The sequence below is a fragment of the Odocoileus virginianus genome, chromosome 7 (assembly GCF_023699985.2).
Source record: "Odocoileus virginianus isolate 20LAN1187 ecotype Illinois chromosome 7, Ovbor_1.2, whole genome shotgun sequence".
Lineage (NCBI taxonomy): Eukaryota > Metazoa > Chordata > Mammalia > Artiodactyla > Cervidae > Odocoileus > Odocoileus virginianus.
The window spans coordinates 64,804,611-64,828,851 of NC_069680.1; the positions used below are offsets into that span (position 1 = coordinate 64,804,611).

Here is a 24,241-nt window from a genome sequence, read left to right on the forward strand (position 1 = left end):
TTCAGTTGTGTCATATTTTAGATTCCACATATAAGTGATATCATGAGATATTTGTCTTTCTCTGACTGACTTCAATTAGTGTGATGCCCTCTAGTTGTATTTATTTTGCTACAAATAGCATCATTTCATTCTTTTTATGGCTCAGTAGTATTCCATTGTGTATATACACCACATCTTCTTTATCCATTCCTCTGTTGATGGACATTTAGATTGTTTTCATGTCTATTGTGAATAGTGCTACTATGAGCATTGGGGTGCATGTATCTTTATGAATTTGTAGACTTTTATATGCATCAGGTCCCTCTGCCCCTTCCCAACCTGTTATTTTGGTGAATCGCATCATCTTGGCTCCCTCACCCCTGACTCCCAAACAGACATCAACTCTTGGCAATTGGGCTGCAGTCTTTTTTCAGTCTCTCCTATCAGGCCCCCACCACCCTTCATGGGGGGTGGGAGTGTACTTTTAGAGCCTGTGAGATTTTCCTATCCCTGCTTTCCCCTCCTGATCTGTCCTTCCCATTACTGTGAGACCAATGGTCCTCCAACATGAACGTGTTGTGTTCACAGTGGGATCTGTTCATCTCTTTATGATTTGGCCTTTGCCTACTTCTGCTTTCTTCCTATCTGCAAGATCACCAGTGACTTCCCTGTTGTTAAACCCAATGGTGACTTCTCTGTCCTCAGTTTACTTGACCTTTAGTAGCACTGGACAGGTTAATCACTCCTTCTTCTTTTCCAATATTTTATTTACCAAAAATTTCTAACTTATGAAAAATTTAAGAATAGGATAATGAATGCCCAGTACCTTCACCTAGACTCTTTAGATGTTAATGTTACCATGTAACATGTCATTTTCTCTCTCTCTCATACACACACACATATTTCCCTCCAACCCCAAATCATATGCAAGCTGTAGACATCTTGATGTTTATCTTAATTTCTTCAGCTCACATCTCTTAAAGAGAGAACATTCTCTTATGAAACTTCAATTATCACACCTGAGAAAAATGATGTTAATTTAATATAATCAGTTATATCATTAAAAGTTTCTGATTTAAACATTCCAGTTATCTGAAATGTCTTTTTAATTTTTTCCCCCAGTTCCAAGAGCCAGTAAAAGATTGTGCGTTGCTCCTGGTTGTCATGTCTCTCTAGTGCATTTTAATCTAGAACACTCAGCCCCCCTTTTGGCCCCATGATATGACATTTTGGACAGTCTAGTCCCAAGGTCTTTTTTTTTACTTATTAAAATTGAGATATAGTTCATTTGTAATATTATAATAAGTCTCAAGTGTACAATATAGTAACCCACAAATTTAAAGATTATGTTCCATTTGTAATTGTTAAAAAATTGACTGTATTCTCTGTGCTGTACACATATCCTTGTAGTTTATTTATTTTATTCATACTTGTTTGTTCCTCTTAATTCCTTACCCTGATCTTCCTCCCTCCCTGCTTCTCTCTCCCTACTGGTAACCACTAGTTTGTTCTTTTCTATCTGTACTCTGTCTTTTTTTTTTTTTTTTTTAATATTCACTAGTTTGTTTTATTTTTTTAGATTCCTTAGGTGAGTGATAAGGTACAATATTTGTGTTTCTTTGTCTGACTTATTCCACTAAGCATAATACCCTCCAAGTTAGGACCGTTGTCTTAAAGAATGTTCCACTTTTTGATTTGTCTGTTTCCTCATGAGTAGATTCTGGCCACACAATTTGGCAAGAGCAGCATGTGGGTGGCGTGGCATGTGCTTCCCCTTGTATCACATCAGAGGTGTGTGTTGTCGGTTGTCTCATCACTGGATGCCAAGTTGAACTCTTGGATAGGTGGTGACTGCCAGATCTCTTCAGTGTAAAGGTACGCTCTTCCCTTTGTAATTTATAGGCAATCTGTGGAATGGTACTTTGAGACCATGTGAATTTCCTGTTTACCCAATGCTTTCAGCAGCCTCTGCTGATCCTTGACTGAGTTGGTCATTATGCTGGAACTCCATCCCTTTGATCACTTTATTTCTCTGGCTTCTGGCGTCTGACTTGCTTTTGGTTTGTCCTTACCTCTCCAGCTGCTCATTCTCAGTCCCTCTGTGGTTCTTCCCCTTTACCTTGACTTCTAACTGTTAGTACTCTAGGGCCCAATCTTCAGATCTCTCTCCTCTCTTGTGGCTTTAAATGACATCTAAAAGCTGAGGACTCTGAAATTTCTAACTCTGGTACAGATCTCTTTCCTTCGCTTTCATATGTTCAACTTTCTCCTTGACATTTCCACTTGTCTGTCTCAAAGTCGTATCAAACTTCTCAGGTCAAGTGATCCCGATTCCTTGCTTCCCTTAATTTGCTCATCCATTTCAGTGTGACAGCTCCATCCTTCTAGTTGCTCAGGTCAAAATCTTGGACTTACCCTTGACTCCTGTGTTTCTCATACCCTCCATGTCATATCCGTCAGGAAACTCTGTTCATGCCATCTTCAAGATGTATTCGGGTGCTGTTCCCGTCTCCAGGATTCTTGCCATAGCCTGCTGTTTGGTTTCCCTGCTTCTGCCCTTCCCTTCCCTGGTCCGTTGTAAATACAGTAGCCAGAACAATACTTACAAAATGTGGGTCCTCTGCTCATGCCACCGTATCCCCATCTTGGAGTGCAAGGCCAAGTCCCAACTTCAGTCTGTCAGGTGATAGATGATCTGCCCCCCATCCCCACCCTAAACCCTGCCCTGTGATTTCATTCACTGTTATTTTTGCCCTTGCTCACTCCACTCTAGCCACTCTGACGTGTTTGCTGTTTCCCAAACCTGCCAAGGCCTGCTTGGCAGGGACTTGGCACTTGCTGATCTGGCTGCCTGGAACATTTTTCTCCTAGATGTCCACCTGGTTCTCCCTTACTTCCTGCAAGTCTTGGCCTAAATACCACTTTCTTAGTGGGGCTTTCTGATCACTCTATCTACCCCTAACACTTTTCTTTTTTGTTGTACCATGTGGTGTGTGGGATCTTAGTTCCTTGCCAGGGGTCGAACCCATCCCCCTGCAGTGGAAGCGTGAAGTCTTAACTGGATCACCTACCCTGGTACTTTTTATCCCCCTTCTCTGCTGTATTGTTCTCTTACTTAGCACCACCTGACATATTCTGTATTTTCTTTTTTATATCTACCTCCACTAAGGTCTTCCCTGTAGCTCAAATGGTAAAGAATCTGCCTGTAACATAGCAGACCTGGGTTCAATCCCTGGGTTGGGAAAATCCTCTGGAGAAAGGAATGACAACCCACTCCAGTATTCTTGCCTGGAGAATTCCATGGATAGAGGAGCCTGGCAGGCTACAGTCTATGAAATTGCAAAGAGACGGATACAACTGAGTGACTAACACTACCGCTACTACTACTGAAAGTAAACTCTGCAAGAGTAGAAACTTTATTTTCTGTACTACCTTGTCCCGACATTAGTGTCAAGCATACAGCCAGCACTCAATAAATATTTTTGAATAAATGAATTGAATGAATGAATTTCCATTACCTCAGGATAAGCTGTAACCCTCTGAGTTCAAGTAATCAACCAGATCCCTGGTCAGGGAACTAAGATCCCACACGCCACATGGTTCAATAATCTGGGAATTCCCTGATGGTCCAGTGGTTAGGACTCCATGCTTCTACCGCAGGGGGCACCGATTCGATCCCTGGTTGCGGAACCAAGATCCCGCATGCCATGCAGTATGGCCAAAAAGAAAAAAAAAAAACCACCCTAAAACAAATAAGTACCAAAAATCTAAAGTGTCTGTATTCTTTGCCTGCCAGTATAGCTATTACAGTAGATGGGCAACCAAGGTGTGTCTCAGATTGGGGTTCAAGGCTTAGATCACAACCATGAGATGGAATCCATGAATCTAGTATTGGTCTAGCATGTGTCTCTTGTGAATGCACTTATGTCTATTTGTGTGTGTTTGTGTGTTTTTGTGTGTCTGTGGGAGTCTGTGCCACTGTAGTCATGTATCAGTGATCCTTCTGTGTTTTCTTCTCCAAGAAGACTGCAGGTGCTTCATAGGGCTGTAGAATGTCTGTGTGCCTGTGACTGTCTCTGCTTCTGGCTGCAGCATCTTGAAGCCTCAGCCCACCTGTGCTCTGAAGCTGAGGAGCCATCTCAAGCCTGGAGCGGCTGTCTTGGGTACTCATCTTTTTGGTTGGGATATCACTTTACCCTTGGAAGCACTTGAGTTCAGGTTCACCACGCAAACACAGCAAAGTGAGAACACAACAAAACACTGAGAGAACACTCAGAGCTTTTGCATTTGCTGTTCCCTCTGCCTGGAAAACCCTTCTACCAAGTCTTCTCATAGCGGGCCCCATCTTACTCTTCAGACTTTGGCTCCAATATTGCTTCCCTTAGAGAAGCCTCCCCAGAACACCCCACAGCCATCTGAAGCTGTGCAGTTTGTGTCCCCTCAAATTAGCACCCTGTCCCCACTCTTTATCACATTGTCTACTTTTGTCTTTATAGCACATGTCAGTGCTACCTGAAATTATGTATTTCACATACTTGAAATTGTATAATTTGTCTCCTTGTTACCTGTGTCTTCCATGTAAATCTCTTGGGAGTAAGGACTGTATTTGTCTTGGTCCTTATTTTACCCCTAGTGCCTGCCATATAGTAGGTGCTCAGTAAATTTATTGACATTCTCTCCCTTATTTTGGGGAGCTGTACCTACTTATGTGTGTGATGTGTGCAAGTTGTTCAGTTGTGTCCGACTCTTTGTGACCCTATGGACTATACAGTCCATGGAATTCTCCAGGCCAGAATACTGGAGTGGGGAGCCATTCCCTTTTCTAGGGGATCTTCCCAACCCAGGGATTAAACCCAGGTCTCCTGCATTGCAGGTGAATTCTTTACCTGCTGAGCCATCAGGGAAGTCCTACTTAACTTGTATTTTTATTTTACTAATACATAGTTTCTTAGATTCGTTAGTTTACATTTAAGGAAACTGAGGATATTAGGAGTGAAAGATTCTGCATGGGCTCCCAGCTGGCTAGTACAGAGCTAGGTCTTCAACTCCTAGGCCAGGGTGTTGGCCACTCTAAGGCATGACCAGCCCTTCATCTGACCCTCAGCACCGGTGAGGTCAGGTGTAGCTGCCACCTGTTTGGCCCCTGGCTCAGAGCTGCAGAGAGAGCTGGGGTTCCTTTCAAAGAAGTGAGAAGAGATGCAGAATTAATATTGGTAAATTATGCCAGAACCCTTGCATGCACATTATTATTATTGCCCCCATATATTCTAAAATAATCCCTGTAAATAATTATAAAAATAAATCTCAGTGACAAATTCTTTCTTTTCTTTTCTTCCCAGGAACACATTTATTCATCCTAATCTCTTCATGGGTAGGACAAATTGGAGCACTGGGTAGTGAATACAATTTGCAAATAGGCAATATAAGTAGAGAGAAAATTAATATGTATTCCTCAGCACTCTAAAAGGAGAGGAAGAACATTAATAGCCATTTCCTTGCAGATATAACTTTGAAAATGTTATTTCTGATCCATCAGCGTGGGGCTCCATATGAGGAAAATGGTTACAACGTGACAAGAAGTGATTAGATGTGAAATGGCATCTTTCTGGCGCTCCTCCCGTTTCTTTATCCTGTTCTTATTGGGACTTAGGAGGAATTCTGTTTTATTTTGTTAAGAAGATCACAGCGCTGGCCTGGGGTCTGCTGCTCATTGGCTGGGTGACCTTGGGCTATTTCCTTTTACTCTCTCAGCCTTGGTCTCCACATCAGTAGCTGGAGCAGATGACTTCTGAAGCCACAGTGAGTTTGGATGATTACAAGTCCTCACTACTTGAAGTACCTGAGAAAAATAAGAGATGCTAGGGCACCACCTACTGAATCAGAATCTCATTTTCTGAGTTTCATATACTTTTAAAAAGTGATATGCCTGACATCTCATAATTTTTTAAAAAATTTTTATTGAGGTATAATTGATTTACAGTGTCATGTTACTTTCAGGTGTTGTTTTTTGTTTAGTTGCTTAGATGTGTCCCGACTCTTTTACAACCCTGTGGACTGTAACCTGCCAGGCTTTTCTATCCATGGGATTTCCTAGGCAAGAATACTGGGGTGGGTTGCCATTTCCTCCTCCAGGGGATCTTCTTGACCCAGGGATCAAACCTGCGTCTCCTGCATTTGCAGTGGATTCTTTACCACTGAGCAGCCAGGGAAGCCCAGTTTCAGGTACGCAGCAAAGTGAATCTCATATGCAAATACATACGTTTGCTCTTTTTTAGATTATTTTCCCATATAGGCCATTACAGAATACTGAGTAGAGTTGCCTGTGTTACACAATAGGTCCTTATTAGTTATATATTTTATATACAGTAGTATGAGTGTGTCAATCCCAGTCTTCCAGTTTAGCCCTCCCTCCTCCTTACCTCCCGGTGACAGTAAGTTTATTTTCTATATCTGTAACTCTGTTTCAGTTTTGTAAATAAGTTCATTTGTATCCTTTTTAAAGATTCCATATATAAGCAATATCACATGATATTTGTCTTTCTCTGGTGAGTTCTATATATATTAATTGAAGTTGGGGGAAGTTTTTCCTCTAAGTGGCAGAAACTTGCCAGGCCAAGCTGGGATTCTGGAAGGGTCACTGGGCCTTAGACTTTGCTCCCTTCTTCCCCACTGGCCAGTATAAAGTTCAACAGTGTCGCCTGGTCAGGGATTCCTTTCCCTTTCCAAATCTGAATCCCTATCGCCACATCAGGGATGACTGTCTCCTGAGCTCAGCTAAGGATCTGGAGTATCTGGCAAGTTCCAGGCAAATTGGGGAATATGATTTGTTTTTCACTGCTGTCTTCAGGATTTGTGAAAATAATGGTAAGACATCAGTACATAGCAGTCTCATTGGTAAATTTTTATTTTTTCCCTGCTGGTCTCCTCCTATCTTGTCTCTAATAACAGAAGTGGTAAGTGCAGGTTGCAGAAATCACAGAAGGAAAGCAGAAGCTCCTTCCCACACCCCTTCCCCAAACCGGCTCCTTTCTCTGCTCCTGGTGGATATTTGCACTTTAGCAGAGAGCAACAACAGAACCTTTTAAGATCTAAAGAGAAGGGAAATCGGAGATGCTGAGAATTAAATATAGTAATTATATTTAGGATACTAGTAAATAATAACAATAAACTAATATCTGCAACAAATACTCATGCCAGACATTATGATGACATTTAATATACATGAAATAAATGAATTGTTGAGAATAGGAAAGCAGAGAGGTGTTCTGAAGTATAGATCATCCTCAAGTCACCTCACTAGTGTGCACAAACTGCCCAGAGGGCCCTGGAAACTCCCCTCTTTTCTATACTTCCCCAACCCCTTTTAGGCTGAAATGAATCTGCTTCAGCAACAAAGAGCATTTTGTATGCAGACATCCCGCTTTTTTTTTTTTAATTGAAATCTGAATGTGGTGAGTCTGAACTAGGGGCTGGGGTGTGATTAATTACAGCAGCCATCTTAACCTGCTCAGAGGCTGGGCCTGAAAGAGATGAGGTGAGGTCAATCAGAAATTTGGTTAAGGATAGGGAGGAATGTAAATAAAACCTTGTTAACTGGCCCCTGTCTTTCTTTCCGCTGCTGATGCATGGAGTTGGAAGATTTAAGGAATCAGTTCCTGTTTCTCTGGTTCTGGCCGACCCTAGAATCAACTCCCTTGATTGGAAATAAACAGGATTTTCCTTTCTGTCCCCAGGAATGTGACGGAGGAAGGACTCTAGGGGAAAAGGCCTCGTCTGCCAAAGAAGAAGAATAATAACAAAGATGACAGTAGGAATAAAATATTGCCCTCTTCATCAAGGGTGATAAGGAAGTATCCAGTTATATGTGTTGAGCCTTCTCACTCTCCATATACATATGTTAGAACTTTAGAATTTAGCCCAGGTTTGATTTGAACTTTCTGTCCTGTGGTCGTCTTGAGTGTACTGAACAAATTGGGCTACATGTCTCACCTTTGGTTTCAGAAAATAGGACCCCAATTACAGCACTTCATGTTGACCTAGTACCTTAAATGTCTGAGTATGAACCTCTTTCCTGGAGGGTGTGTCTGTGAAATGTGTGCCCCCAGTGCCTGGCATGGGGCCTAGCCTTTGGAAACTAGGGCAGAGGGACTGTGATATAAATGGGTGAGGCAGGGAGTCCTCCAGCTCCCTATCTCTTGGCTGAGGAGTGGGATGAACCCCGGATGACTGCATGAACCTTTCCTTCCCCTTGGTGCTCCTGGGGGCAGGGACAGGAAGTTTTATGCAGGGAGAAACCCCAATAAGACTCAGCCTCTCTGTTGATTTCTGCAAATGCCTCATGTTCCAAGGGAATCATTTGCCCACTTCTGGGCCAGCTGTATATGAGTTTGCTCTCTCCCCTCCTAAGGGGAGGTCCATGTTACCTGAAGAAACTTAACCTTTTGCTATTTCTATTAAACTTCCCTTTTTGGTTAAGAAGGTGATGAGGTAGAAGAATGTCCCTGCCCTGATCACTCTTCCAGTCTTCCTTGATTCAGATATACAGATACTTTTTCTCCTTCTCCTCTCCCTCCCGCTCCTTCTCCTTGTTCCTCTGTTCTGCAGACTAACTTCCCAAAGCTGACGGTAATAAGGAGAGGTGAATCCAGTCTGTTCCTAAAGAAGCCCTCCTCCACTACGTTAAACAAATTTTCACTCTGCTGAATAACTTTCAGTAGCTCCCTATTGTCATCAATTTACGTTTCTAACATTAAAGCCCAACTTTAATATGAGCTGTCTTGAACTTTGTTCTTTGTGATTTCCCAATGCTCTCTCCCCGGAGTCAACTGGCCTTCCCAATGTATTCACTTAGAGGAGATGAGTGGTTGGAGAGGCATTTAAGGCAAAACCAACAACTAAAAGGTAAGCAGAGGATGAGACAAGCAGAAAAGGGGGCAGGAGAGGTAAAGGTTGATGGGATATAAAAGGTCTTGAGGGACATTGGTATGATGATTTGGGGCTCAAGACTTTGGCTGTATTATTAGATTGGGAGGAGGCCATTGAAAGATTTCAGGTGGGGTCAAATCCAGCTTTTAGAATGATAGCCCTGGGGCTATGTAGAAAAGGGAACTGCAGTGAGGGGGTTTGGAAAAGTGCCAGAGACCCCTGCTGACTTTGGTGTCATTGGTGGATAGGGTCTGCAGAACAGACTTTCTGTGCTCAGAAGACACAGCCATGTATGGAGGCAGGGGTATGGATGAAATGACCTTAGGCACCCTCCTCCTGGTGGGAGGGAAGAGTGGGGTTCCAGTTTCATCTCTGAGTAGGTTTCAGTTTATTTCCACATGTTGTCTCCTTTGGGTCAAAGCCCTTTTAGGAGGGCCAAGGGGAGAGGTCCCCAGGGAGGGCAGAGTGTCACTTCCTCTTTTTCAGGCAGGAAAGGCAGACAAAAGCGGACAATGGACCAGAGAGGGTGCGTCCAGCAGAGAAGGAGGGAGGAGCCGGAGGAGCTGGCCCAGGGCAGGAGGCCTTGGAAGATTCCCTTTGATCCCCCTTATCTCTGGAGGGCAAGCTTGCTTATTTGGCCAGTGGGGCCTTTTGTTACAGCATTTCCTGGAGCCCCCCAAAGTAAACACAACCAAGTCTGTGTTCTTACAGCTCTACTGTGTCTGCTCCTTCCAACAGAGAGAAAGGGCAGGCGGGTCAACCCTCAGAAGTCACCCCTACTCATCAGAATGCTGACAATAAAGATGCACGTTACAGTGCATTAGCACCACGCCTGAGAGACAACTGTGATGGCCACAAAGTGCTGAACCACCATCATAATCACCATCATCAACTGAACAACTAGGGCTTTCTAAAATCTAAGGTTTAGATCTATGGAGTAATAAAACAGGAACAATGGAAAGGCCTGTGAACACCCTCTTTGATGGAGGTGGGAAGCTATAGTCATCAATACGTCTACTGAACTGAGGTACTTGCAATGCCCATGAGACCTGGAGTCTGGTGTGGCAGGAGTCAGTTTTCCCTTTTCTGTTCAAATGGTGCCTGTGCCCACTGGAAGAAAGGAGCAGGGTGGAAAGGCTAGTTACTGCTGGGCTGGCCCTCAGTTGCAATAGGGGATGGGTGATACATGAAATTGAACTGGAATCTGGTAATTTTTTTTGCCAGCAAAAGTCTGTCCAGTCAAAGATATGGTTTTTCCAGTGGTCATGTATGGATGTGAGAGTTGGACCATAAAGAAAGCTGAGTGCTGAAGAATTGATGCTTTGGAACTGAGGTGTTGGAGAAGACTCTTGAGAGTCCCTTGGACTGCAGGGAGATCTAACCAGTCAAATCCTAAAGGACATCAGTCCTGAATATTCACTGGAAGGACTGATGCTGAAGATGAAACTCCAATACTTTGGCCACCTGATGCAAAGAACTGACTCATTTGAAAAGACCCTGATGCTGGGATAAATTGAAGGCCGGAGGAGAAGGGGACCACAGTGGATGAGATGGTTGGGTGGCATTAATGCCTCGATCAACATGAGTTTGAGTAAGCTCCAGGAATTGGTGATGGACAGGGAAGCCTGGCATACTGCAGCCCATGAGTTTGCAGAGAGTCGGACGCGACTGAACTGAATAGCTTTGTGCATCCTGGTGATGGAGGTGTGAAGGCAAAAACAGGCATGGAGAAAATTGGGGCCCTTTCAGTGGAGGACAGGCACGAACTTCCATCGGTGTGCCCACAGGGTCTAACTTCACCCAGACAGGAGGCAGCAGAGGCCACCCCGCGCTTCCAGATGCAGGGAAGGCGCGTGGGGAGCTGACTCCTCCAGTGACCTGCAGCCTCACAGCTAACGTCTCCCCGTGAGATGAGAGTATAAACCTGGGAACATCATTTGACTTTTCTTCCCGGGGTGTCAAGTGGGGTGCTACTAGCTGAGCCAGTGCTTTACTTACAGAAAAATTCCATTTCCTCCTGCTTCCCATGCAAACGGAAACTCCATCAAGTGTCCTTCCAATCTCTTAACTATCCCCCTTCCCTCATCCCCTCAAAGCTGGGGAGAGGAGTTTCCACCAAGACGCCCCTCCTCCCTGCAGCTGAGGACAGTTATGTAATCTGGATTGTGACACAGAGGAAAGTCCTAGCTAGCTCTCCACGCTCCTGGCTAACGGTTCAGATGGGGAGCTAGTGATGGGAGACCTCCCCACTCCGCTATCCTCCAGTGCACCCCCACCAACGCAGCAGGGCTCTGGGCGTGAGATGGGGGACCTATTCCTGTTGTCTTGAACCCTCCTGACTCCCGGGGTGGGGCACCGAGAAGCCAGGTGGTTCCCCCGCCCCCCCGCCTAGGTGGGGGCGCAGGAGCGGCGGGCACCTGTTGCGGCGCGCCGGGCGGTGGCTGAGGCTCACCTGCGCGAGGCCCGGCCCAGGGCGGGCGGCGGGCGCAAAACTGAGCCGAGGTTCCGACGCTCGGTCCGCGCCTCGGGCTTCCGCCGGGTCAGCTGACCGCCCAGTGCGGAACTAAGCGCCGGCCGAGAGCTGCCTGCCGCCACCGCGCTCCTGCTCGGCACTCGGTACCGCGCGCCCGCCCCGTCGCCATGGCCGGGCTTGTGGTCAGTGGAACTCAAGTAAGTCCGCTGGGGCCACCCCGTCCCCTCCTGGGCACGGTCGCTCTGAGGAGGGAGCTCTGGGGCGAGCGGCGTCCAGAGGTCAGACGGGTGCTCCCTGCCCCACCTCGGGGCTGCGTCCGCAGCAGCGGAGTGAGGCAGGCCTGAGGGGAGCATAGACGCGGTTTTGCGCCTGGCGCACCCCCTGGGTGGGAGGAGAGGGGGGAAGACCCTCAGGTCTCCCGGACCCCTCCAGCCCCAGCGCTCAATGACCAGAGGCCAGCCTGCGGACTTCTCCATCAGGTGGAGTGGGCACCTCTCACAACCCACGGTACTTTTCCGAGCCCACAAAAAAGTTGTAACTTCTTTCATAATCTGAAGGAAAAAAGGAACCTTGTTAAAAGAAACGTTTTAATATATTTGTCTTTACACCAATGCAGTTGTAAAATAGAAATGGTAGTTTTAGAGTTTTTCTTCTTCCCGACAACGGAGGTAGGAGCCTCTGAAAGACACTGAGAATCACGCTGCGGCCGTGCAGGCGCTGGGCTGCAGACTTCGCTGCAGACTTGCTCCTGTTCCTAACCCTAGATCCCTTACCAAGGACCGGTAGAAGGCTGCAGTGCTCCAGTTTTATTTCAGCACCTGACTTCTTTAACGGGCGTCCTTGGGGATGGCAACGCTCTAGTTTCCACCCGGGGTGATAGACACCCAGCTTTACTTGCTGTCAGCCTTGCAGTGACGCTTTAGTTGTTTTTAGTCATTGCTGGAGGGTTGGACTCAACTACTGGGGGGCCAGGTGCCTTTTACTTGCTGGAGAAGCCAGGTGTCCTTTATAAGCTCTGAAGGAGTCCTCCTCCTCCCCTGCTTTTCCCGGATGCCCTAGAGAAATGGTTCTGAGGTTTTGCAGCTCTCCCCTTGGATGGCTTGAGGCAGGAAGTGTCAGGCACAATTAGATTTTGAGATTACTTTGGGCTTAGGGAATGTTTCTCCCTTCTTAGAGTTCAGGAGTTAGCAGGCCAGGGAGGTACTAGCCTGAGAAAGAGGTTAAAATGAAGTGTCTATTTTAGCTGGCAGGGAAAAGGGACTTTCTGGGAGTTAATAAGGCTGCAGAAGGAAGGGCTAGAGGAAAGGACCTCTTCCCAAGCCGGGTCCCTGACCCTCAGAACCTAGGTCTCTGCATTTCAGAGCCAGGAGTCTCTGGGTGTAGCTGCTTCCAGCTTCATGGAAGACTTGACATGGGCCTGCCAACCTTCCTGTGCTTCCCTTCTTATCCTCTTATCCACAGCTCAGTTTTATTTATTAGTTTTTCTCTGAGCCCGTTGAATTTAGCCCATCCCAAACAGCCCAAGGGCAGTGACCTGTGAGTGAGGCATTTTGGTCCCTTGGGGACTGTTCTAAACAAATGGAGCTGCCAGGGGAAGAGCTGAGCAGGCAAGTTGGGGAAAATGCCCTTGTGTCACAGGTGCCCTGTATTCTAAACCTCCAAGGTCAGTGAATCTGAGTGGTAGCTCAGGGCTTTAGGTCTTTCTAACGTTCTGCCTCTAGCAGCCGTTATAAGATGTAGCACCTTGAATGTATATCACATGGTCCTTCTCAAACTTGGGATCCTTCTAAAGGGTGGGGGGAGGAAACCCACTTCCCATGAGCCAACACTGTTACTGTTTTTATTTCAATATTAAGTATACAATCACAAAACCAGATAAAACTTTTTCTAAGTTCATATTTAGAGAGCTATAAACCCCCCAAAAGGGATGACTTAAGTGTAAAAACGAAAACAATAACACCCATAAAATTAAAATAGACAATGAAATCTATGATATTTGCTGAAACTCGGTCACTGCTTTTGATGCTGCTGTGGCCTGATGGCTGTGGCCCTAAGTTTTAGGAGTTGCTCAAACCTGTAACACCACATGCTTGGGGATGTTGCTGTCCTCCCTCCATTTTTCTCTGTACAGTGGATCTGACTCCATTTGGCCTTCTGTTGGCATGAATGCATCATTTATATTCAGCATGAAGGCCTCAGTCTTCTTCACTAGCTTAGGACAGTTATAGTAATGGCATTAATACAAATGCAGACACAAATGCAGACTTGGAATTGGGATACTGAAATCTTATACTGGAGAGACATGGGAATAAAAAACCCCTTCCACAGGGATACTGGTGTGATTCACTAACTACCTAGTGGCCACTTGCCAAGGACAAGGCTGTGGGCTTTAAATATGTTAACTTATTTCATTCCTGTAACATAAATAAAATGAGGATAAAATGTGACTCATGGGCTTATTTAATGAGGATTGACTAGTTAAGTATCAGTAATCTCAGATAAGCACATGACACCACCCTTATGGCAGAAAGTGAAGAACTAAAGAGCCTCTTGATGAAAGTGAAGGAGGAGAGTGAAAAAGTTGGCTTAAAGCTCAACCTTCAGAAAACTAAGACCATGGCATCTGGTCCCATCACTTCATGGCAAATAGATGGGGAAATAGCGGAAACAGTGGCTGACTTTATTTCTTGGGGTTTCAAAATCACTGCAGATGGTGATTGCAGCCATGAAATTAAAGATGCTTACTCCTTGGAAGGAAAGTTATGACCAACCTAGACAGCATATTAAGAAGCAGAGACATTACTTTGCCAACAAAGGTCCATCTAGTTAAGGCTATTGTTTTTCCAGTGGTCGTGTATGGATGTGAGAGCTGGACTATGAAGAAAGCTGAGTGCAGAAGAATTGATGCTTTTGAACTGTGGTGTTGGAAAAGACTCTTGAGAGTCCCTTGGACTGCAAGGAGATCCAGCCAGTCCACCCTAGAGGAGATCAGTCCTGGGTGTTCATTGGAAGGAGTGATGTTGAAGCTGAAACTCCAACACTTTGGCCACCTGATGCGAAGAGCTGACTCATTTGAAAAGACCCTGATGCTGGGAAAGATTGAGGGCAAGAGAAGGGGATGACAGAAGATGAGATGGTTGGGTGGCATCACCCACTCAATGGACATGGGTTTGGGTGGACTGTGGGAGTTGGTGCTGGACAGGGAGGCCTGGTGTGCTGTGGTTCATGGGGTCGCAAAGAATCGGACACAACTGAGTGACTGAACTGAACTGACTAGTTAAGAACTAGGTGGGAGGCTTTTAAAAATATGAGTTGTTACATTATTCTTAACACCTTTTGGAGATGGTTAGTGTTTAACTAGTTTATAGAAGAAGAAACAGAGTCTATGAGTTTGTGACCCATCCAAGGTAATGCAACTAGTTAAGTAGCAGCACAGGGATGCTGATTCATGACCAGAGTTCTTTCTATTCATGGAGCTGCCAGTACTGCAAATCTAAAATTAAGGATGCCTCACCTCCAAGTGGGGGCAGGCATCCTGAAATAAACTCCTTTCAATCTGACTGCTGACAACACTCCCCCCATCCCAAAAATCTGTGAGCCAGACACTATCCCAATTGCAAAGAGAAACCTTCCATGTCTTGCAGTTTGGTAATTTTCTGCAGCTTCTGCTCAGAGGAGCTGAGTGTGTGTACATGTAGAGATCCTGCCAAGATATTATTTTTCTTTCTGGTGTTACTCTCTGTAGTGGTCTTGAACTTGATATGTTTTCATTTCTCTGATAATGGTGTCCTTTTCTATTGTAATTCCACATGGTCGAAGTCTTGGGGGTACATATTACATATGATAGGCAAACTAAAAGTATGAAACTTGTTCTTCATTTCACTCAAAATCAAGATAATTGACTAAATGCAGTGCCTTCTCATTTTGGGTGGGATCTTGCTTCGGTGGCATCTAAATCTGTTAAGCTCTACATCCCTTCTCTTGTTTGGTGAAGACACAGACTATTTTTGGTCTGGCTCTTCTAGTTTCCTGTTTTACATTAGGTTCCCATGCTTCAAGAAGTCTCCTGACATCCTGAGATGTAATGTCTTCCACTCAGGAGCACTTCTTAAATAAGTCTCTCCTCTCATTATGAGTGTTGTTTGCCGTGCCTGGCAGTGACTGCTTACTGCTTTTAAGCCTTTTCCAGCCAATTTGAACCCTTTAGCATGGCTGACTTAACTCACATGTCAAAAAGCTTACAGTTTACTATGAGGGTGGTCCAAACATAGACACGGCTTATCAAGTTGGTGTTCTTAGCAAATTTTGGAGACTTGGTCCTCATCTCTGTGAAATAGGAGCAAGTTGTGCTTTGTTTGGTTCTCCTGGGATACTGTAATGTTGTTGTTTAGTGTCTCAGTTATTTCCAACTCTTCTGCGACCCCAAGGATTGTAGCCTGCCAGCCTCCTCGGATTTCCCAGGCAAGAATACTGGAGAGGGTTGCCATTTCCTTCTCCTTGACCCAGAGATCAAACCCATGTCTCCTGCTTGGCAGGCAGATTCTTTACCGCTGAGCCACCTGGGACACTCTGTGATGTTAAGATCATGGAATAAAACAAGCTAATGGAAGTTTTGTCAGACATGTTGTGAGTGGTTGAATGCTTCATGGTGGTAACTGTCCTTAATGTTTGTTTGCTCTGAAGTGGAATTCTACAGAAGATAAAAGGGAGCAAATATTCCTCTTTCTGCAGACTCTAACACTCTTCTGGGACATTCAACATGGCATCATGAGGTAGTTCTAGATCTTTCAGCTAAGAAGACTCATTTTGAAGCCAAAACATGATGATAGATAGCTGGCATTTGTTGGTCAAGAATATCCACATTGTCATGTGCATATTTAAGAATTCCATGGCCTCCATATTGGACGTCCTTATTCCTGGTGCAGAATGTGGTCCAGACTCTCCTTAAGAAGATGTACTATGCAGGGCAGGCCTCTGGAGTCTTAGTTTCCTCATATAAAGTGTGAGGGATTTTGACTGAGTCCCTGCTAAATTTAATCCTTTGTAACCCATGAGGAAAGAATTCAGTTTCCACATTGAAAACTCAGCCTCTCTGCTGCATATATAATGGAGATCTTGAATGCTTTTGTTATGTACAGAATGGGTAAGGGATAGGTTTTCAGGTGAGCACCATGGGCCTAGGGGTCAGTGTGAACATATAATGCAGAAGCAGCTACTGATGGTGAGCTGCTGAGTGAAGTCCCTAGATTCTCCAGTCTCTCTGGAGAATCCTTTATCTCTGTTTGGAAGCAGAACTTAATTTGTTACATGAGGAGATAGATGGCTCTTAGGTAGAGAGGGGAGAGATTACCAAATTGAACTTACAGCCCTTTAGTTTTTAGTCTATATCTTCCTGAGTCAAAATTATTTTATTGGAATCAGCTATTTTTTTTTCTGTCTTTTCTCCCCATTTTGTATCTTCCAGTAATGAAGTTACTGAAGAATAGTGAACACAGGATATTATATTGTCAGCAAATGGTCCCCATTGGATAGGAAAGGGTTGAGAGATGACTTGAAAAATTGAGGGTGCCAGGGTGCAGTGAGACTTGTTTTAGGTGGAGCCATATGAAAGTGCAGTTGTATAATTCTATGATGGTCAGAGTATTAGTAATTCATAACCTGATTTTAACCATTTTAATGTAATACTGAAGATGCAAGATGGCCACCATATTCTTATTCTCAATTGGGAATCACAACCCCTCCATCCCTACTTCCACCCCCTTGGACACCTCTCATTCCAGGACTTCTTGTTTGTATGTGGAAGAATGAAGGTTTGCAAGGCGAAAAGGATCAAGGCTGTAGCCTTGTAATGAGCTGGAATTTCTGCTGAGCAGTTGAGGATAGGCTCCTTTTGTGGGAAAGCATCATGTATTGTGACCCACTGCTGACTGGTCACTGGTTTGTCTTACTAGTTTTGGAATTAGTTGCCAGTCCTGCCCTCACTGCTACCTGTAAAAATAGGTTTCAAACCTCGGTGCTTGGAGCAGTGAGAAAGCCCTCTGACCTCCCAGTCTGAAATTCTGGGATCAAATTTCAGTTCAGCCTCCTAATATTTGGGCATACACTAGGTAAATAATAATGATAAAAGTAAGTAAAGAATGCTTAAGGGACACCTCTGCCAGCAGAATGGGGCTGACTGCCAGGGGCTCCCCGGAGGACAGTCTTGAGAGCTCTGGCCACCCGTGGTTGCCCTGTCGCCTGCAAGTCGGCTCTGTTCAGAGTTCGGAGGACGTTTTATACACGGTGGTAATAGGATGGGATTGGCGGTCTGGGGAGGTTTTCTTGTCCAACCCTATTTGTTCCAGCACCCTGCAGGTTGAATGCTGGTAAGTGCATCTGCTGTGTCTTTTATGAGGTAATGTGCATAACAGGGTATTTGGGGGAGGGGGCAGCGGAGGAGAGGGAGCAGGAGAGCCAGAGGGGCAGCTGTTGGGAAGGCCCCTGAGTGGGAGGCTGATTGCTGTGATTATATCAGCATGCTCTGAGGTTGGGGTTTTTTTTTGGACCTCTGAATCCGGCCAATTTCAGTCCAATTTCCCTTGTGCCGGGATTAGTCTCCATCATGCTAAGTGTACCAAGAAAGGGGAGCTGTTGGCAGAATCCCTGAAGCCAAGTCCCAAAGCTGACTTGATCAGGCAAACAGCCACAAATGGGGTCTTCCTGTGTGCGGAGCGCGTGTTTCAAGTTGCGGAAGCAATCATCGGATCAGTGACGCAGGGCCTTGAGCAGCTGGGTGATTTCCGTTGGCCACATTGTTTCTGTTCCATTTTAATTTCCAGGTGTCCTACATAGGCCAGGACTGCAGAGAGATTCCAGAGCACCTCGGCAGGGACTGTGGACACTTTGCAAAGAGGCTTGATCTGAGCTTTAACCTTCTGAGGTATGTAACCTTCATGAGACAGACCAGGCCTGGGAGACCCAGGGCCCATGGTGAAGGCCTGCAGATAAAAGCCAAGCAGCCCAGGTCTCCAAAGGGACCCCAAAGGTGTGACTCTACTTCACAAGGTCCTCTGGCTCCCCTCTTGTGCCCACAAAACAGTGAGTGTGAGTGTCCTCTGGCTCACGTGTGTCCCTCCCAGAGGGCCATCAGTGTCACTTTGTTCTTTTCCTTCCTCCCTGAGGCCCATGCGTCATGTTAGAAAACTCTTGGAGAGGAAGAGAGAGAACCAGCAGGTGTGTTGGGGGCCTTTAGGGATGCTTTTGTGGATGACCCCGTTGCTCAAAGATTTGCTGAATCCCAGGTAGAGTGTATGTGTTCTTCTTTTATTTTCTTTGCCTTTTTATGAATTGAAACTTTAAATATTTGTGATGATGATTTCTCCCAGATGGTATTTCAAAGTAATTCCAATGCTGTTGGCATGGGGTAGGTGGGAGGGAAGCTCAAACAACTGTTCCAGACTTGGCAGAGAAGGTAAGTGCAATTGTATATATTATTCCAATGGAGAAAATGGAGTTATTTCTTCCTAAAAGGTGCTGAATTGTAACTGGTTTGGGGACTCTGGGGAGGGAGCTGGAAGGTTCTTGGAAAGCAGGTGTCTGTGGGATAAATGGGCGGGGATCTGGGTGGTGGCTTTTCCTAAGGAGGTGGTTCCATGCAGAGCTTTCTCCTAAGTGTCTCCTTGAGAGCCATGCTATCCTCTGATGGAACAGACTGTCTCCAGGTGGAAGGATAGATGAGGAGCTGGAGTCCCACCCCAGGGCTCTGGTACTTTACTTCCTTCACAGTGTGGAGTCTCTTCTCTCCAAGGCAGGACACTTGGGCATTACAGATTCCAGCGAAGATGAACAAAGCTTGGGGCTTTAAGGCACCAGAGGGTGGAAGGGACTTCCAGCAAAGCCAGCAGAGCTTCATGGGCTGGTGCTTAGGAGCTCACGGCTGTGCTGAGATGCGTCGTCTCCACAGGAGGGGCGTCCAGGGAATCGTGTTAGAAGGGAGTGGGTGCAGTATGCTGCCTGACTCTCAAGAGGTTTGTGGGCTTCTGAGAAGACGTGGAAACGGAAAAGTCACAGAGTAATACAGAGTGGTGAGAGGGTGCCAAGTAAACTCGGACTCTGAACAAATGAAGGATGGTTTTTGGTCCCTGCCCAAGAAGGGGACAGAAGACAGTCTCAACTGATGGTGCCTGAGACACGTGTGCGCCTTCACAGCTCCCCAGCGTAGACTTGGGCAGAGGGTTCTTCTCATGTGGCGGGCCTCTGGGCGTTGGGGCTTTTGACTCAGGCAGTGGCTGCCTTGCTGCTGGGAGCCCGGATGTGGGTTTGAGGAGGCTGGGCCCTGGGAGGGGGTATGAGCAGTCACAGGTCATGGGACTGGGCTGTCAGGTCTGAGGAAACAGAGCCGTCTTTGTCACATTATGGGACCCTGCCTCTCTGATGAGAAGGGGTTCTTGGCTCTGAGAGGCTGGATCTTTAAGGATTTATCATAGGAAATGATGGGGCCTGGAGGCAGGAAAATTTTGTGAAAAGGAGGTTGGTTTAAAAAAAGAGAGGAATTAAGACTTTTGTTAACTTTTTGTTGAGAGAAGAGTTTTTATAAGTGTCAAGTTTGAGGAATGATCCCTCCAAAGATCTGGTCCTGAACCTGTTCTTACTTGTGCTGTGGTCAATGTGTGAGTTGTAGCTGGGTTGGGGCAGGGATGAGCCATGGAGGGGTGAGGTCTCATGGAAGGGTTTATATTAGGACTTGGGTATGCTGGAAGGAGTTACAGACCAGAATGCAGGAGAGTAACTCTGACTTGATGTGGTTATGGTGAGATTGACTCATCTTTGATGGTCTTATTTACCTAACTTGGGGGCAAGGGGAGGTGGCACTGTTTCTCTTGGGTGTCAGAGGAAGATGTAAGCTTATTGCAGGTCCTTTGCCTTCAGTTGGATAAAAATTCAAAGATGGTTTAGACGCTTACCTAATTCCTCTTTGGGGAGAGAAAGGGAGAAGGGAAGAGAAAGATCATGAACTTACCTTCCACACAAGTGGGAATGTGATTCCTACCAGGCTGAAGGGATCATCATATCCAGAGGAAGTACTGCGGATCCCCGTCCCACCTTTTGTAAAAGGTTTCTTCCCAGTCCTGTCTTGTCATTTCCACGGGATTTGGTGGGGAGCATATCACCCTACACTTGCTCTGCACCTGGATTTACCATAGCTTGTGGTTTTAACTCTCTGCTCTATCTTCTGTTCTCCCTCTTGGCAGCCTGTCTGGTCCTACTCTCGACACCCCCTTCATCTCCCTTGAAGCTCAGTACTACATTACCGTTTATTACGCCAGTTCAAAGTGTACCAGGAGAGGTAGGGTGGTAGTTTTGCGTGCAGCAGGAGATGCTGGGATAGCGTTGTTCCTGAAGTCTTCTGGGTGCTCCCTTGCCCTGGAGAGTTTCTCCCTGGCTGTTCCTCTCATCAGGATCAGGTCTCCTGCATGTGATCAGGTGCCCGTCTTTCCCAGCCACTTTCTCTGCTTTCCATGTCCCTTATCTTCTTTTCAGGGTTATCCTCAGAAGCACAAAATTCTTCTCACTTTGTTATGTTTGGAAGAATCACCCTTCCCCCCCCCCCCCCCCCCCCCCCCCCCCTCCCCAGCTCCTTCTTACAGGACATCTCTGCAGTCTTCCTTGTCTCATCCATAGAGTCATGTCAGGGTGTTGCCTTAAATGGAGCCATAGCTGCTAATACAAATTTTGCTACTCCCATAAATCACAGAATCAGCTGCAGTCTGTTTGTGCTTTAGACTGCAGCTTGTTTTTAGGCAAGGAGTTCTGCTTATTCATTTAAAAATATTTAATAGTACACATGACACAATCTTTAGAAGGAACAAACCTGTAACCAAGGAAAAGAAACTCTCCCTTGCATTTATGTCCTTTGCCTCTTGGGTCCCACCTGCACTGGTAACTACTGGTAGTTGATCTTTGTCATCCTCCAGAGTTAGTCCATGTATACACTAACATGAGAGTTTCTCATGGGGCCAGATTTGTATTACTTCTTGCCAAGATGTTAGTTAAAAGAGAGACACTAGGCTTCAGTTAACCACTTACGATCAGGTCATCCTTCTCTGTTGTCTTGCTCTTAATTCAAAGCCATTCACCATCATTGTTAATTTCATTCATGAAAGTGATGTTTCTGCTGATTTGCTCTATGGCTACCCATTCATGCTGGAGGGGAGGGTGGTTATGGATTTATAAGCTCTGAAACATTATTTTTTTCTTCCCATTACACCTCAGGGTTTTCCCCTCTGCATTAGCTATGAATCCATCCCTCCCTTGATTGGGTTGTACAGTAGTAGACTGGTTACTTCTCTATGCAGAAAGTCTCAGAAATTGAGGCTGTCTTGCTTCTGTGACTCTGTCCTGGGAGGATGAAAGTCCCTGGACCCAGTATGTTCCCTGACAGGTTGGAAAGAGAAGCAAGACAAAGGTCCAAATAAAATTCCTGACTCCCTTAAAAGACTCAGACATACCTACTCTCTCAACTCGGATCTCATTCTTCCTGTTATGACTGGATGAGACCCAGGTGAGCCACAAAGACAATGAACTGGGACCAGCTCTCTGGACATGGTTCCCAGGGGTAGGCAGGGTCCTGTCATCTCCCCTATAATGGCCACAGAGGGTTTAGGAAGCTTATTAGGTAACAGCCCAGAGGAGTGAACTTGTGTCCCTTGCACTTGGATGCATTAATGATCACGTATCCATCCAGTGTTTATATCTACATGAGAGTGTACTTTAGATTTTATTTTTTGAAGACAATCTGCTAAATAATAAAACCATATTTCCCAGTGGAAATATTGGGAAAACCAGAAGGGTATGACTGAAACCCTCTTTCTCTCAAATTTTCACTGATAATCTTACCACCCAGGAATCTCCATTGTTAACATTTTATTGTCTTGGGTGTTTCATTTTGCCAAATATCTTTTAAATGATGCTGTTGCTTACATTGTGTTGGAAACATATTCCTATCTCAATAAATACTGCATTATAGGTTTTAATAGTTTCTTAATTCTTCACTTCAGTTCAGTTGCTCTGTCGTGTCCAACTCTTTGTGACCCCATGGACTGCAGCTCACCAGGCTTCCCTGTCCATCACCAACTCCCAGAGCTTGCTCAAACTCATGTCCATTGAGTTGGTGATGCCATCCAACCAACTCATCCTCTGTCATCCCCTTCTCCTCCCGCCTTAAATCTTTCCCAGCATCAGGGTCTTTTCCAGTCAATCAGTTCTTCACATCAGGTGGCCCAAATATTGGAGCTTCAATTTCAGCATCAGTCCTCCCAATTCTTATTTCTTATTGTTGGACAGTTAAATTGTTTCCAGATTTTTACTGTTATAAATCTCTCTTATAAATTTCCTTGTGATACTCACTGATGAATATCTCTGATTAGTTGTTTGGGGCAAATTCTTGGGGACAGAATTGTCAGAAGGCCTTAATACAGATGGCAAGTTGCCCCCGAGAGGTGATACCAATTTATGCTACCAGGAATATTTGAATATCCATTGTCCCAAACTCTTCCTTTAACTATTCTTGTTTGTTTTTTCCTTTTGAGGTTTTCATATTTTGCTTCTCTGATCAATACAGAGAATCCTCTGCCATCACCAGTGCTGGTTGATCAAGGAAAAGAGAACTTGGTAATAGTTTGTCGCAGCTTTCATTTTGCTTCTCCCTGAACTGGGAAAGGACAGTATTCTCTCTGGTGGCCTGTTTCTCTCCCCCATGGGCCCTGAGTAGGTTGCCCACTGAGTTTGTGAACACAGTGGGCAGAGCAGAATTCCCATGGCACACAGTGATAAACACACCTGTGTCAATATGACAATGAAATTGAGAGGGCTTAGCTGATCTATGGAAACAGTAAACTTACATTTTAAAAATTATTGGCAGTTGCATCTTACTTAGCATCACTCTGGTAAATGTACTGGATGGGAGAATTGCTTAGGAGAGAATGTCTTAGGTGAGAGCTTGCTGCTTCTCTGACTTTGTCAAGGATGACAGTGATGACTGGGGACTTGGGCAGCTCCAGTAAAATTGTGGCTCTGTTCTTCCCACCAGACAGAGAGGTGGACACTAGGTGTCAGTTCTTTGAGGATGAACATACCACCACATCTATGCCTGTTTACTAACAGCTGGGCAGAACTGGGCCTGTTAGCTTGCTTCCCAGTTGGAAAAATGGGCAGTGTAATGAAAAGAACCAAGGCTTTGTGGTCAGACCATCCTGTCTTGAAATCTTATGACTGTCTTTCACTAGTTGTTTAACTGCCCTTGGGCTACTTACAAAAATGTTGAATGTGTAATTGTATAAAGTGGCAGTTTAGTCATTCAGTCATGTCTGAGGCTTTGTGACCTATGGACTGTAGCTGCCTGGCTCCTCTGTCCATGGAATTCTCCAAGTAAGAATACTGGAGTGGGTAGCCATTCCCTTCTCCAGAGGATCTTCTTGACCCAGGGATTGAACCTGGGTCTCCTGCATTGCAGGCAAATTATGTACTGTCTGAGTCATCAGGGAAGCCAACTGTGTAAAGTGCTTAACAAATTAGTCAAATAATAGGTCTTAAGTAAGCATAGCCAAGGTTAGTTCTTAAACATGGCACTAATGAAGCTGAAAATCCACCCTTGACTGTCCATAAGGGCCATTTCACTCTCTGATAGTCATTGGGATTCCTCACAAACATTCAAGATTTCCTCTTTCTGCATGTGGTATGTTTGCACACCTTTGTACCCTTTGGTATGACCAGTGGGCAGAAACTTTAAGAGCCAGCACATAATTTGCAACTTTCTGCTTGCTATGATTGTCAGTCTTGGGTTCTGACCATAAATGGCCAGAATCCATTGCTGATCTATGTTGGACA

At 45.3% G+C, this 24,241-nt stretch overlaps 1 protein-coding gene across 1 annotated transcript in view; it reads left to right on the forward strand.

The window, feature by feature from the left end:
* The window catches only part of LRMDA (leucine rich melanocyte differentiation associated), a 1,164,713-nt gene that overhangs the window by 11,246 nt on the left and 1,129,226 nt on the right, over positions 1 to 24,241 (forward strand). Inside the window, exon 4 of the mRNA XM_070470890.1 lies at positions 18,196 to 18,296. Within this exon, the coding sequence (XP_070326991.1) occupies positions 18,196 to 18,296 (101 nt within the window). The remainder of the gene's footprint in view (positions 1 to 18,195; positions 18,297 to 24,241) is intronic.